Source organism: Sceloporus undulatus, chromosome 6 (genome assembly GCF_019175285.1).
Source record: "Sceloporus undulatus isolate JIND9_A2432 ecotype Alabama chromosome 6, SceUnd_v1.1, whole genome shotgun sequence".
NCBI classification, from domain to species: domain Eukaryota; kingdom Metazoa; phylum Chordata; class Lepidosauria; order Squamata; family Phrynosomatidae; genus Sceloporus; species Sceloporus undulatus.
Window position 1 is genome coordinate 102287513 of NC_056527.1, and position 13038 is coordinate 102300550.

General features: G+C 40.1%; 1 protein-coding gene across 1 annotated transcript in view; it reads right to left on the reverse strand.

The window, feature by feature from the left end:
• Positions 1–7803, reverse strand: part of LOC121933777 (vomeronasal type-2 receptor 26-like) — a 9695-nt gene extending 1892 nt beyond the window's left edge. The window contains exons 1-5 of the mRNA XM_042473766.1: positions 7658–7803; positions 6032–6323; positions 3548–4402; positions 1948–2175; positions 1585–1711 (exon numbers count right to left, since the gene is read on the reverse strand). Coding sequence (XP_042329700.1) covers positions 1585–1711; positions 1948–2175; positions 3548–4402; positions 6032–6323; positions 7658–7803 — 1648 coding nt within the window. The remainder of the gene's footprint in view (positions 1–1584; positions 1712–1947; positions 2176–3547; positions 4403–6031; positions 6324–7657) is intronic.
• Positions 7804–13038: the final 5235 nt, after the last annotated feature.

Sequence of the window (13038 nt, forward strand, 5' to 3'; positions counted from 1 at the left end):
ATTTATAAGCAGTATAGAAATGTATTTGCTATTGCTATTGCTTGCTACTTGCTATAGAGAAGAGTGCTGAGGATATTGTGGACAGCCAAAAAGACAAATAAATAGGTCCTCAGACAGATCAGACCAGAACTCTCCCTGTCAGCCAAGATGACAAAAATGAAGTTGTTGTATTTTGGCTACATCATGAGTGGGAAAAACTCACGAGAAAAGACAATAATGCTAGAAAATGTGGAGGGTAGAAGAAAGAGAGAAAACCCAAGATGGATAGATTCAATCAGAGAGGTCATAGGCATGAAGCTACCAGACTTAGGCAGAGCAGTGGAGGATAGGGGTGCTTGGAGAGGTCTCATTCACAGTGTCACCATAAGCTGGGGCTGACTTGAGGACAGTTAACAACATAAAAGGTAATAGGATGGCAGTCATGTCACGGTCATTGCTTCAGGACAAGTGTATTTGGATGGCTGTACTCTACATATGACCAAATCTCATGCCAAGTCAATATATAACCAGAAACCAAACATGTATTAAAATATTAACATAGTAAAATACATGGAACCCAATATAAGTAACTAAATAGGTCAGCAAGTATCAGAGCAACAATCCTTAAGACCAAAAATTGGTTAAAGACAGTGGGAATAGCATTTCATAGCCACAGGATATACATTTCATTAGCTCTAGGTTTTCCTAAATAATCAGGTTTTAAACAAGATTTAAAGATGTGTAGATTTCAGAAGTGAGCTTGTGTATAGGGAGATGGAAACACTGCCCACATCTTGTTTTGCTTTTTATTCATCTATTCTCATGATCCTATTCTTATATTAAAACAGACCTTTTTAAAAAAATCAATTGCCATTGAAGGGTTACAATTGAGCTCTGGATTTTAAATTGCACATTTTTACATGTATGTGTATGCTCATTTATATGTGTGTGTCTGTGAATCTACTTTTAAAAGGAGCTCAGTGATTTTATTTGCATGTTGAGTCCCTTCAGTTATACTATTTGTATCCATTTTTAGTATGAGAGCCATATTTTAGAAATATTGTTTAAGTATTAGTATTAGCAAGCTTTTATGTTGGTTATGTCTAGTGGTATATATTGTATTTGTTACATCTGCAATGGTATATGGTTTTATGCAAATAAAATTTGACTTGATTTGATTGTTGGGGAAGTGGAGCACATAGGAAGGAAGGAATAGAAAAAGGTGGCCCTTGATGTGCCTATATCCCAATAAATTTGGAGCTTTACAGGTTAATTGAGCACATTATCTTGAGCCTGAAAACAGAAATGCAGCCATGAAACAAAATGGATGCAATGGTTTTTCAACCCCTTATTCCATACAACAGCTGCAATTCCTGGCTGCTTTGCAAGGACATATACAAATACTATACGTTAAATGGAAGCGAGGTCATGTATGACAGTGGCAAGTCATGGTTTCACCAGGTAGGAACATTGCCAACTGAAATAATAACTATTATTATTGTTATTATTATTATTTCTCACCTACCTCTCCAAAGTAATAGCAAACCTGAGCTATGAGTTCTGGGGTTTTTGTGTATTTGCCCTTAATTTCAGTATAATTCTTACCCTTTTGATCAGAAATCTTCCCATCTGGACAGGGGATACAACTGTAACAGCAAAATGGCTCCCCTTCCTTCACTTTCTTGATAGAACCAGGGTAGCAGCTCTCAGTGCACAAGGAAAGGGGCTGTATCTAATCCAGAAATGAAAAAAGCATTAATGATACTCTTGAAAATAACGGACCTGGGACCCATGGCTATATTGCTACACTGCTCACTTCATACACCATTTTGCACATTCAGAGAAAAAAAAATCTCGAACCCAGATTAATATTGAACAAAATTAATTTAACATTTCAGAAAGAAGACTCGTGCTGTTGTTTTTTTCAAACCTAGGAAATACCACAAACTGTCATCAATTAGACTTTACCTGATTAAATGCCCTGTGCCATGTTATGATACTTTCATTGATGGTGAATGCCTTGTCTGGAGGAGCCAGGGAGTCAATTCTTCCTATTTTCACTGCATGAAAAGACTGGTTTGAGGAAACAACCCAATTAATAATATCTAATCCAGTTGTTAATTCCCCATTCTGATTGAAAGAGATCCTTTCCCCAGCACTGTTGTTAAATGAGACATCTTTTAGAAAAGAGTGAAGCTGAATTAAAGACACAAAGAGAAGAGATTAGGGGGGTGAGAGGTTCCAAAGCATTTGAACTTCAAGCAAACAAAATCAACAGAGCTGTGGGCAGTTTCCATGAGAAAGTCACACATCCATAACTCTGTCACACACTTCTGTAGGAAGTGAGGGGATCATCCATTGTAGATTAGATTGTAAACTTTCATAGCCACCTTTTTGGATGCCTGCTTGTATTGAATTATGCCTATCCTTGGCAACGTGAGTATAATCTAATGCTGAGTCCGAAACACACTGCAGAAATAATCCAGTTTGAGACCACTTTAACTGACCTGGGTCAATGCTAGGGAATCCTAAAAATTGCACTTTTCTGTGGCACCGGAGCACTCTGCTAGAGAAGGCCAAATGTCTCACAAAACTATAGTTCCCAGAGTTCCCTAATACTGAGCCAGGGTAGTTAAATTATCTCAAACTGGATTATTTCTCCAGTGTGTTTTGGACCTAAGACACTACTTCCTTCAAGGGTCCCCCCCCCCAATTTTTTTAAGTTAATGCAATCTACTCACATATATCTCTCATAATTCAGCTTCAGTACAAAGGAAGTAATTTTGCATAGCAAAAAAGACTTTACAAACAGAAGGATAATGTATAGCAAACAACATTTTTAAAGCTGTCTGATATCCCACACTCCAGTTTATTACTTTCATAATTTGGCCAACATGCTTCAGAACACTGTATAAAAGGCAAAGGCTGGACTTGTGTATATGTGCCTGCAAGTCATCTGTTGATTTATGGCAACCCCAAGAATTTCATAGGATTTTCTTATGTACAAAGTACTCAGATGTGGTTTTGCCAGTGCCTTTGTCTGAAATATAACATGCAGAACAAGGCATTCATTGGCAGTCTCCCATCTAAGTACTAACCAGAGCTGACACTGCTTAGCTTCCAAAATCAGATGGCATCTGATGCCTTTAGGGTATTTAGCCCCCTTCAAGTTGCTCTTAAACCCTGGTTTGTTGCTTGGTCCCCTGATATGGGAGAAATATTACAAAAAATATCTTTTTAAATGGACAATCAAGGCACTAACAGCATAATATTGAAGACAGGATAGGTGAGAAGGGGGCAGAGTAGTTCAAAAGTACACTATGCTTTACAAAGTGTAAAAATCATAGAAGGAAAAGCAGGAGGGAATCATGTATAACTCATCATCATATATTCACAGATTGCACAAAGAAAATAGGAAATGTTGACTAAATATGAATGGTCCTTTACACATACATGGTTGGAAGAGAAAGAAGATAATGATAGTAGAGGAAAAGCTTGGTATGGAGTTTATCATGCATCTGGGAACCTTTTGTTACACCCACAGGACTGGTGTGCCTGGTGCCATTACCTGCCACAAGCATTCTTTCTGAAATTTCAATCCCCTTCTGTCCATCACCATTTTGCCTCTCAATCTAAATGAAAACCAAACATGTAGAGCATAGGACAACACATAGACAGCATTGTAGACACTGTAGCTGTGACCAGTCATGTTCATTCCAAACAGAGGTTCAGGTAGGATCTCCAGCTTCTCCTTGCCTGTACATATCTCCCCAACTACCTCATTAATGTCTGGAAATACACAGGCAAAGGCTTGTTGCCAGAAATCTCTGATGAAACCATCTCCTGTGGTGTTGGAAGGATTTCTGCTTGCCATAAATTGCTGAAAGCCTGGCACAGCATTGGAATGAACTGAGAAGAACAGAGAACCATGGATTGTTTCTGCATCCCAAGTCCTTTGATAGACCATTGAAGTGAGCTCCATCTGGGCTGTCATTATCCAGACTTTTCCTTCTGGTTTATTTGTCACCTTTTCCTGTCCTGATAGATGTGGAAACCATCTCAAAAACACCACGGAATATGATGGTCCATAAGCTACTACTACATTGGCTTTGCTGTCCATGATTCTGTCATGTATTTTTCCCCCTTGCTCAAACATCTCATTAATTTTGTCAACCACAGAAAAGGTGTGGCTTCTTTCTATGAAAGCAAAACAAATACCACTCTTGGAAAAGATTGGAAATACAGCTTCTAGAAATCTATCTCCATTCTCATCATTGAAAGTAAGGATCCCAATCCATGTCCATCTAAAATACAGCAGCAAAGAGCAAATCCCGGTATACTGTTGTTTTTCAGGAGGGACCATTTGGTAGAATGGAAGGCCAGGAGTTTTATCATTCATCACTGGAGCAGGGCCATATATAAGCTAAAAATAGGGTCAAGGGGAGAAAAGGTATAATAACAGTGTTCATATATCACCATTAAATGTTCAAAATACATCATCTGATTACTGCTGTTGTTTCCAATACAATGCAGGTTTGACCTAACCTCTTCAGGACTAAGCAGGTCCTCTTGCTTTCCCACTGAGATATATATACATATATATATATATATTGTAGAGAAATGTGAGGGTTTTCCTACCTTGCACTCAATCAAGATGAAAATTATGAAATAATAAATTGAGGAGCTATTGCTAAATAGTTGACCATGTTAAAAAGTTAATTTGGAAGGGGATGTGTCTTTAAATGTTGGCTTTTGCCCAAGGCACATTTATGGTGAAAAGAGATTTTTTCATTTCTTCATTGGGTTATGGAGTCCAACTGAATAGGCAAGGAAATAAACATTTGGAGCAACAAACTGTCCTATTTTCCATATGAGAATGAAAATACCTTTACTATATATATTGTTTTTCCTCCTATTTTAATTCAGCAAATACCCATGAATAGCAAATCTCTCAGGATGGATTTGGCATTCAAAACACAACATGATTGATAGTTTATGTTTATCTTAACCTGTTGTGATATATTTTTACTGTTTGAATTTTAATATGTATTATCTTAATATCTGTTTGCTCTTAGACTGTACACCTCAGGCAATTCTCTACTGTTAACTTAATTGACGATGTACATACAATATGCCATACTTCTAAGCATTCAGTGACTTATAATGACCCCATGAATTTTATAAGGCTTTCTTAGGGAATATTCAAGAGGTGTTCCTTCCTCTGGAATATAGGAAGGATACAGACAGGCAGAAAAGGGCGATGAGATGCCACCCTCTTCTCCCGTGTATTGTTGCCGCAGTGACCGCATGTCACAGCAATGATGCGCCATAAAAAAGGAGCCGTAAAATGTGGTTCCTTCCTCTGCTACTGCTGAGGCATCAGTAGCACCCTGGAGCGGTGTGGTGATATTCCTTGTGCGCTGTGCTGTTTGGATGCGACACACGAGGCACATCATTGGCACACGTTCCACGTGAACACGCGTGCACCAAAATGACACCCAGACAACGTCGTAGGGCTCGAGGGTGTGTGGACACTCTGCTTTCTTGTACCCTAAAATTGGCCCCACCACATAGTCTACAGCACATGGTAATTATTGGCAGTTCCCCATCTAAGTACTAACCAGGGTTGACCCTGCTTAGCTTCCAAGAACACATGATATCTGGTGCCTTTGGGATATTTAGTCCTATAGAGGGGTGATTTTCCCCTCAACCAAATGCATAAGGAATCCTTTCTTCAGAACTTTCTGCTCCACATGCGATAGTCATAGGTAAATTCTACAAGAATGGAAATATTGTGGTTGGGTTTTTTATCATGCACCTCATAATCCCTTCACACTTGATTCCAACAAGAATCTCCATGCACAAGAAAATATATAAATGTTGTGTGTATGAGAGAACAGGAATATGTCCACATTTGTCTATCACTTTTGTCTAATTCCCTTGTCACTGAAAAATAACATATATACAAAAATGAAAATAAACACTAAATGAAGGGAAGATGATAAAACACTGTAGACAGACAGAAACAAATGCACACAGAGAGTAGTCCTACCTGTGGAATCTTGTATATATCCAAGACTGTTGCCATATGAAGTGAAGTTAGTGGGTCCAATCCCCCAATAACTCCAATCAGGGTATTCTGAGGGTCACATTTGTAGTTGGGAAGAAATCTCCCCAATGTATAGATAAGAAGCATTGTTGCAAGGTAGGTATTTCTGGCTGTGAAATAGCTGTCATAAATGTGGAACCCCAAAGTGACATTGGGTAAGAGATGGGGATTTTCATTGACATTCTTCACTGCAAACGCCAAGGCTAGGATGTGCTGGTAATTCTTAGTTATTAAACTAGAATGAGAGTTGCATTCCACATCAGAAAGAAATTTCATACTGTCTAAAATTCTTGCAAGAATTCTCTGATTCTACTTCATTATTAGAGATTACAATATCTATAGAAAGGGCTTACTGAGGCAATAATTAACCTTAGGTCATTTACAGATAAAGCTAGCAAGCTATATTAGTGACTTGTGGACATATCTGTCAGTATATTTACTTGGTAAAGTGCCAATTTCCAGTATGATATACAAACTTTTTGGATGAGGTATTCAACAAACAAAAATACCTGCCTACCCCTGCATTACAAGTAGCTGTAAGATGAATTTGCATTTTTCAAACAATGTCATTATTCAATTTTTCATTGACAATTTTTTAAAAAATCTGTCAGAAATAAAGTGAAAACTGACGATCAAAGTTCATTTTAAAAGAAAGAAAATGAAGTTAGATTTATCTATAGGACAATGTTTGCTAAAATCAATTTTAAGGGGAAAAAGTGATATCGCAATGTAAGCATTACGATGACAGTGTGGTACCATTCTTGAAAGTCATTCATATAATGAAGTGATATTTTTATTACTCTTATATGCAGCCTTTCTTGAACTAATAGACAATCAATCCTAAAATGATCATAATAAGATTGAAATAGCTGAAAGGGATGTATCATCAAAAGCTAAGCATTATTTGGTGCATGCATAACAAAGATAGGAAGCAAGTTGGGGGGGGGGAGGTAACATGCATTGTATTATTCTTTAAAGAAAAAACCTAAAATTCTCCTTAAACTTTTTACTCTATTTTACATTCCAAGTTTTTTATTAAAAAAAATCTCCTACACCTTGTCCCCACAAAAGTAATAGGGAAAAATAGATGGAAATGCATGTTTCGTTGAACAATTTTTAAAAACAATGAAACTAGAACATAAAGGTCTGGAAACCATGCTCTATGAGGAATGGCTTAGGGATCTGGGTATGTTTAGCCTGGAAAAGAGAAAGGTAAGGGTTGATATGATAGTCGTGTTTAAATATTTGATGGGATGTCATAGTGAGGATGGAGCAAGCCTGCTTTCTGCTTCTCCATAGAGTAGGACATGGAGCAATGACTTCAAACTATGGGAAAGGAGATTCCACCTAAACATTAGGAAGAATTTCCTGACAATAAGAACTGTTTGGCCATGGAACATGCTCCCTAAGAGTATAATCGAGTTTCCTTCTTTAAAGGTTTTAAAGAGAGGCTGGATGGCCATCTGTCAGGAGTACTTTGTCTGTGTATCCCTGTATGGCACGGGGTTGGATTAGATAGCCCTTGTGGTCTCTTCCAACTCGATAATTATATGATGTCATGATTCTTACGCCAGCTCTTCATATGATGCAGATGGGGTCTCTTGGGTGAAGTCTACTGGACTGGAAATTATGAAGGTCTGAGAAGCAATGCCTCCGATGAAGAAGTCTCCTGACTGGTGGTACTTGTGAAGTGGCTCGTGTGGATCTCCAAGCATACATTGAATGGTGCAGCATCTGCATACATGTGGAAGCAAGATCAGAAGCAAGATAAGTAGTAACACCATCCTGAGTACTAGTCTCATAGATTATCCTTTTTCCATTTATTTTCATCTCAGAAGGCTGACAACCAAAATATAAAGTATTAGAGAGCTGATTGTTCTGTGTTCAGACCTTCGTCCCAATGCTATTCAGAGTAGTTATGACACCCTTCAAAGACTTTGTTATTAGCTTTCCTGATAATAAAGGGCACTGCAGAAGGTGGCACAAGGGAGCCACAGCATTAATTGTTGTCATTTTAAAATCCAATTACAGTCCTTTTAATTACCAACTCAAAGCTAAGAGTTTTAAGTGTAAGTGCTTGGAAGAACACATCTAAAACACATTGTTTTTCTCCTTCAATAAGATTACATCAGAAAGTTTTGTTAAAAAATAAACAACTTTGTTCAGATCCAGGGAAATTTGGATCCCCCTCATGCTACACAGCATTGCAAGGGGGTAGTGTATTTGCTGGCCTTCATGAGGAAAGGCCACAAAGAACAGCATCATGGCACAGATAAAGAGCATGGGAGTTTGATATTTAGCTGTCACTTACCAGCTGTTGGGGGGGATGTGCCCTCAAAATACCCAAACTACCAAAAAAAATGTTGCAGGATGGTTCCTGCTGTGCACACTCCCAATCCTTCCTCCAAACCAAGAAAAAAATGACAATTTTCCAACCACAAACTAAAATTAGATGTGATATTGCATCACATCCAGTCATGCTGACAACAATGGTACAGTCTATGGGGAAGTGTGGGAGGGATGGCCCAACTCTCTGATTCTGCCAACTGAAAATCCTGGTGGAAATGGTTAAGTATGTATCTGCAAATGCTTCCGCTGAAGATACCAATGAAGGTATTTTGAGTCAAAACTTCTAAGAATCTATCAAATCTAGGCAGAAGTGAGTCTTCACACTGCTGCAACACGACTTACTTTAACAATGAAAGTTTTCAAAATCTGAGTTTACATATTCACTGTCTGTCAGATAACATCACTTTCTCAAAAACAAAATACAGTTTTCATGATATTACCAGAATAGCACCGGTCACTTTTCTACCTTTACCTTTAGAAGACCAGTTTATATCATAGGTAGAAGGGTACACTGAGCCTGGTGTACTGGATCTGAGTTGTCCCATATTTTATTAATTACAAAAGTACAAGTGCTTCAAGGGAAGCAATGAGTAAATTGAGAAATTTCCTTCCCACTGTGAGAAAGATTGCAAAAATTGTGCAGTTTTCAAAGACAGAGTTTTGAATGTATTCTGTCAGGGTCTAAAGCACGGGTGACCTGGATCCCAAGGCGGGCTTCTGGGGCCAGGACCATTGATGGTGAGATTTAGGATGCCTAATGGGCCAGAGGCAGAAGGTAAGTCAGGAAACAGCCCAGGTATAAATACAGCAAGGACAAGTTCCAGATGTCCAATGGGCCAGATCAAGTCTGAACACAGCAAAGCTAACAAGGCAAAATGGAAACAGAGCAGCTACAGCAGCACAGAAGACTGTGTTGCTGTGACAAGGGTTGAAAGGCCAATGCTATCCTGAAATGGCTGTACCTCAAACAAAACAAACAATTTCATTTATATACTGCTTCATACTGAACTAACAGTGTCTAAGCGGTTTACAACTGTAAACTAATTGCCCCCAACAATCTGGATACTCATTTTAGTGACCTCAGAAGGATGCAAGCCTGAGTCAAGCTTGAGCCTTTTTTCTGGAATTGAACTTGCAACCTTATGGTTATGAATGAGTGGCTGCAGTACAGACATTTAACCTTGTGCCACCAGGGCTCCTCCAGTTGTCATACATGAGTAGAGCCAGCTGTGCCTAGCCCTGATCCTTTCAGGACTCTGGCAGCTTGGGCCCAGTCCTGTAAAGGCTTTGGCAACAGGACTGCAGCAGCCAAAATCCCATACAGGCAGACCCTTACACTAACAAAAACATTAGTCATCAGTATCATCACAAGGGGGAATGGACAATTTCCTCACCAGTTTCCCTCCAAATGGTTTACAAACCGACCAAGAAAATCCAGCAAATGCTGTACTCAGCAAAGGACAGGAGAGATGCTCTCACAGCCGTAGGAGTTTACCGCATACCATGCAGCTGCGGACAAGTCTACATAGGGACCACCAAACATAGTGTTCAAACACAAATCAAGGAACACGAGATACACTGCAGACTGGGTCAGCCAGAAAAATCAGGTGTAGCAGGTTATAAACCATCTTGGGCATAAAATGATCTTTGAAAACACTGAAATTCTGGACCATGCCACAGCTATCAGGTCATAATGCACAGGGAAGCCATTGGAATCCACAAACACCAAGACAACTTCAACAGGAAAATAGAAATCCTTAAAGTTAGCAAAGTTTGGCTACCAGTCCTGAAAAACACTAAAATCAAGACCTAGTAGGATTCATATACACACACACACACACACACACACACACACCGTATTTTCCAGCGTATAAGACGACTGGGCCTATAAGACGACCCCCAACTTTTCCAGTCCATCCCTAAGGACTGGAGCGTGGCTTTGGTGTGGCTTCTGGACTCTTAGGACGCATGCATCATTGAAACACCATACCTCCACTGTGACTCGAAGCAGCTTTATTTTGGCTATCTGTAACAGGCCACAGTGATCCAAAAGTTTCTATTAAATGAGTCCCATTTTCTTTTAAAAAAGGAAAAGCTGCATATTGAATGGTTATCCTCCAGAGTTCAGGGGGAAATACATGGGCTTGGGTTAAGTCCAATATACCCACATATAGTATGCTAATAATGATGTTGTAAGGTAGGCCTTAAGCTCTGACACTGACCACCACAATATAAACTTAACATTGTCCCAAGGACGTGAACCCAGATCTTTCCACCTAAAGTCCAAGATGCTAATCACTACTACGCTGGACTGTATTTTCTATGTGTGTTAGCTGATCCAAATAAGTTGATCATTACAGTATGTACTGAAGAGAAGAGAGAGATAGACTGAGTGAGTGAGTGAGTATCAGAAAAGTTATAGATTACAGCTCTCATAATCCCCCACCCAGCTATGGGAGATGTCAATTAAAAAGGCAATGTTCTGAAACTCTCATAGATATGGATCTATACAACTGCATGAGTATTTGTAGAGCCAATCTATACATAAGTGTGTTAAGTGAACCGGCACAGATTTTTGCACCTTCAAATAGATGTCCAATTGCCTTCACTTCTCCTGAGCTTATTCTTACCTGTTCTCATCTAAGCATATTCTCAATCACATGAAGCTGGCAGTCAAAGGGGAGGACAAGCACAAATTCTGCTTGCAATGTTTCTTATTACATTTGGTGTCATTTTTGGCTGTCAGTCAAAGGAGAGAGGACTTATGCACCTCTGCTTCCCTTGTCACCTATTCCCACTGATGTCATAGGATCTCAATTTTAAATAAGTTTTATTCAAAAACATAGTGTTCACCTTTTCTCTCAGGACAACAACAACAGAAAATGTGTAAAGCCTTCATTGGCGTTCTCTCTCTCTTCTTCCCTTCTCTACTTGAAATCTTGAAAAACTGAGGTAAGCTTTTAATATAATTAGCTCCCCCCCCCCCATTTCTCCCTGCAGTGGGTGAGGAAAGAGGAAACAATGGTCACTGGAAAGGCTCCCCAAGCCAGTGGTTCATTGCTCACAGTCACCACCCAGTCATAACTTAGGGTTTGTCTCTGTGTGTTGGAAAGAAAGTGAATGTTGATTTTTTTCCTTGAAAGTTGCTGCTCTGGCAAGCAATGTATCAGGAGGTTCAGTGGGGGCAGAAAGAGTTAATAACTGTGGGAAGGAAGGAGAATAGAGATCCCGCTGGGAGAGCAGAAGAACCATTCCATTTGCATATTTTCCTCCCTAGCAGCCAGAGACATTTAACTATTTAAATGCCAATCATCTTCCGGAGGGGGATAACGAAAGCAGAAATGTAATACCTATTTCCAACGGCCAGTTTCTGTCTGAAAAAAATAATGAAAAAATAGTGTAAAATGCCAAAGAGAAAAGGCAAGGCACGTTGTAGTTGATGCTGTTGTTGTTAAATTGCACATGTGTCAACCTCGGCTCATGGCAACCCTGTAAAGGAGATATCTGCAGTCTTCCCTGTCCTGCACTACTCTGCTTAGGTCTTGTAGGTTCAGGCCCATGACCTCCATAATTCAGGCCCTGGACAAACAGGCCCTGTAGCACATCCTGGCGATGTGCTAGGGTTGCCTCAGGGCACCATTTCTAGACGCCCCACAACCCTAGGACATCACCAGGACATCACAGCTGTGTGGCGCCATATACACGGTGCGCACAGCTGTGACATCACTGCTGCGCACCTTCCAGATGGGCGCACGTGGCAGCAATGTCTTCACGCTGCCACAGGCAGTTTGTGGGGGTGCGAAAAGGAGCTGCTTTTTAGCAGTCCTTTTGCTTCCTCGTAGCTGTGCCGCACAATTTGGATGCTGCGGTGCGGTTACGCGGAAAAGAGAGGTGGCCACTGGCCACCTCTTTCTGCCAGTCTGTACCCCACTTGAGTCTAGCCATCTGGAGTGCAATCTTCCTCTTTTTCTACTATGGCCTACCTTTCCTAGTATTATTGTCTTTTCTAAAAAGTCATGCTTTCTCATGATGTGGCCAAAGTACAACAGCATCAGCTTGATCATCTTGGCTTCCAGGGAAAGTTCGGGCTTGATCTGTTCTAGAAGCCATTTTTTCTCTTTTTGGCTGTCCATAGAATTCTCGGCACTCTTCTCCAGCACCACATCACAGATGAGTTGGTTTTCTTTTTACCTCCAAAGGCAACCGTCCCATGGGGTTTTATTGACAGAATTTGTTCAGACCAGGTTTTGCCTTTGGCAGGGGGTTGGACTGGATGGCCCTAGTGGTCTTTTCCAACTCTACGATTCTATGATTCTATGATTCTATGATCCTCTGAAGCTGGGGGAACATGACATCCCAACATCACCCAAAAGATTTCCATAGCTAAGCAGGGATTTAAACCCTGGTCTCCCAGTGTGTAAAGCCAAAACACACTGCAGAAATAATCCAGTTTGAGACCACTTTAACTGCCCTAGCTCAGTGCTAGGGAATTCTGGAAATTAGAGTTTTGTGAAACATTTAGCCTTCTCTGTCAGAGTGCTCTGGTGCCACAATAAACTACAGTTCCCAGAATTCCCTAGCACTGAGCCAGGGCAGTTGCT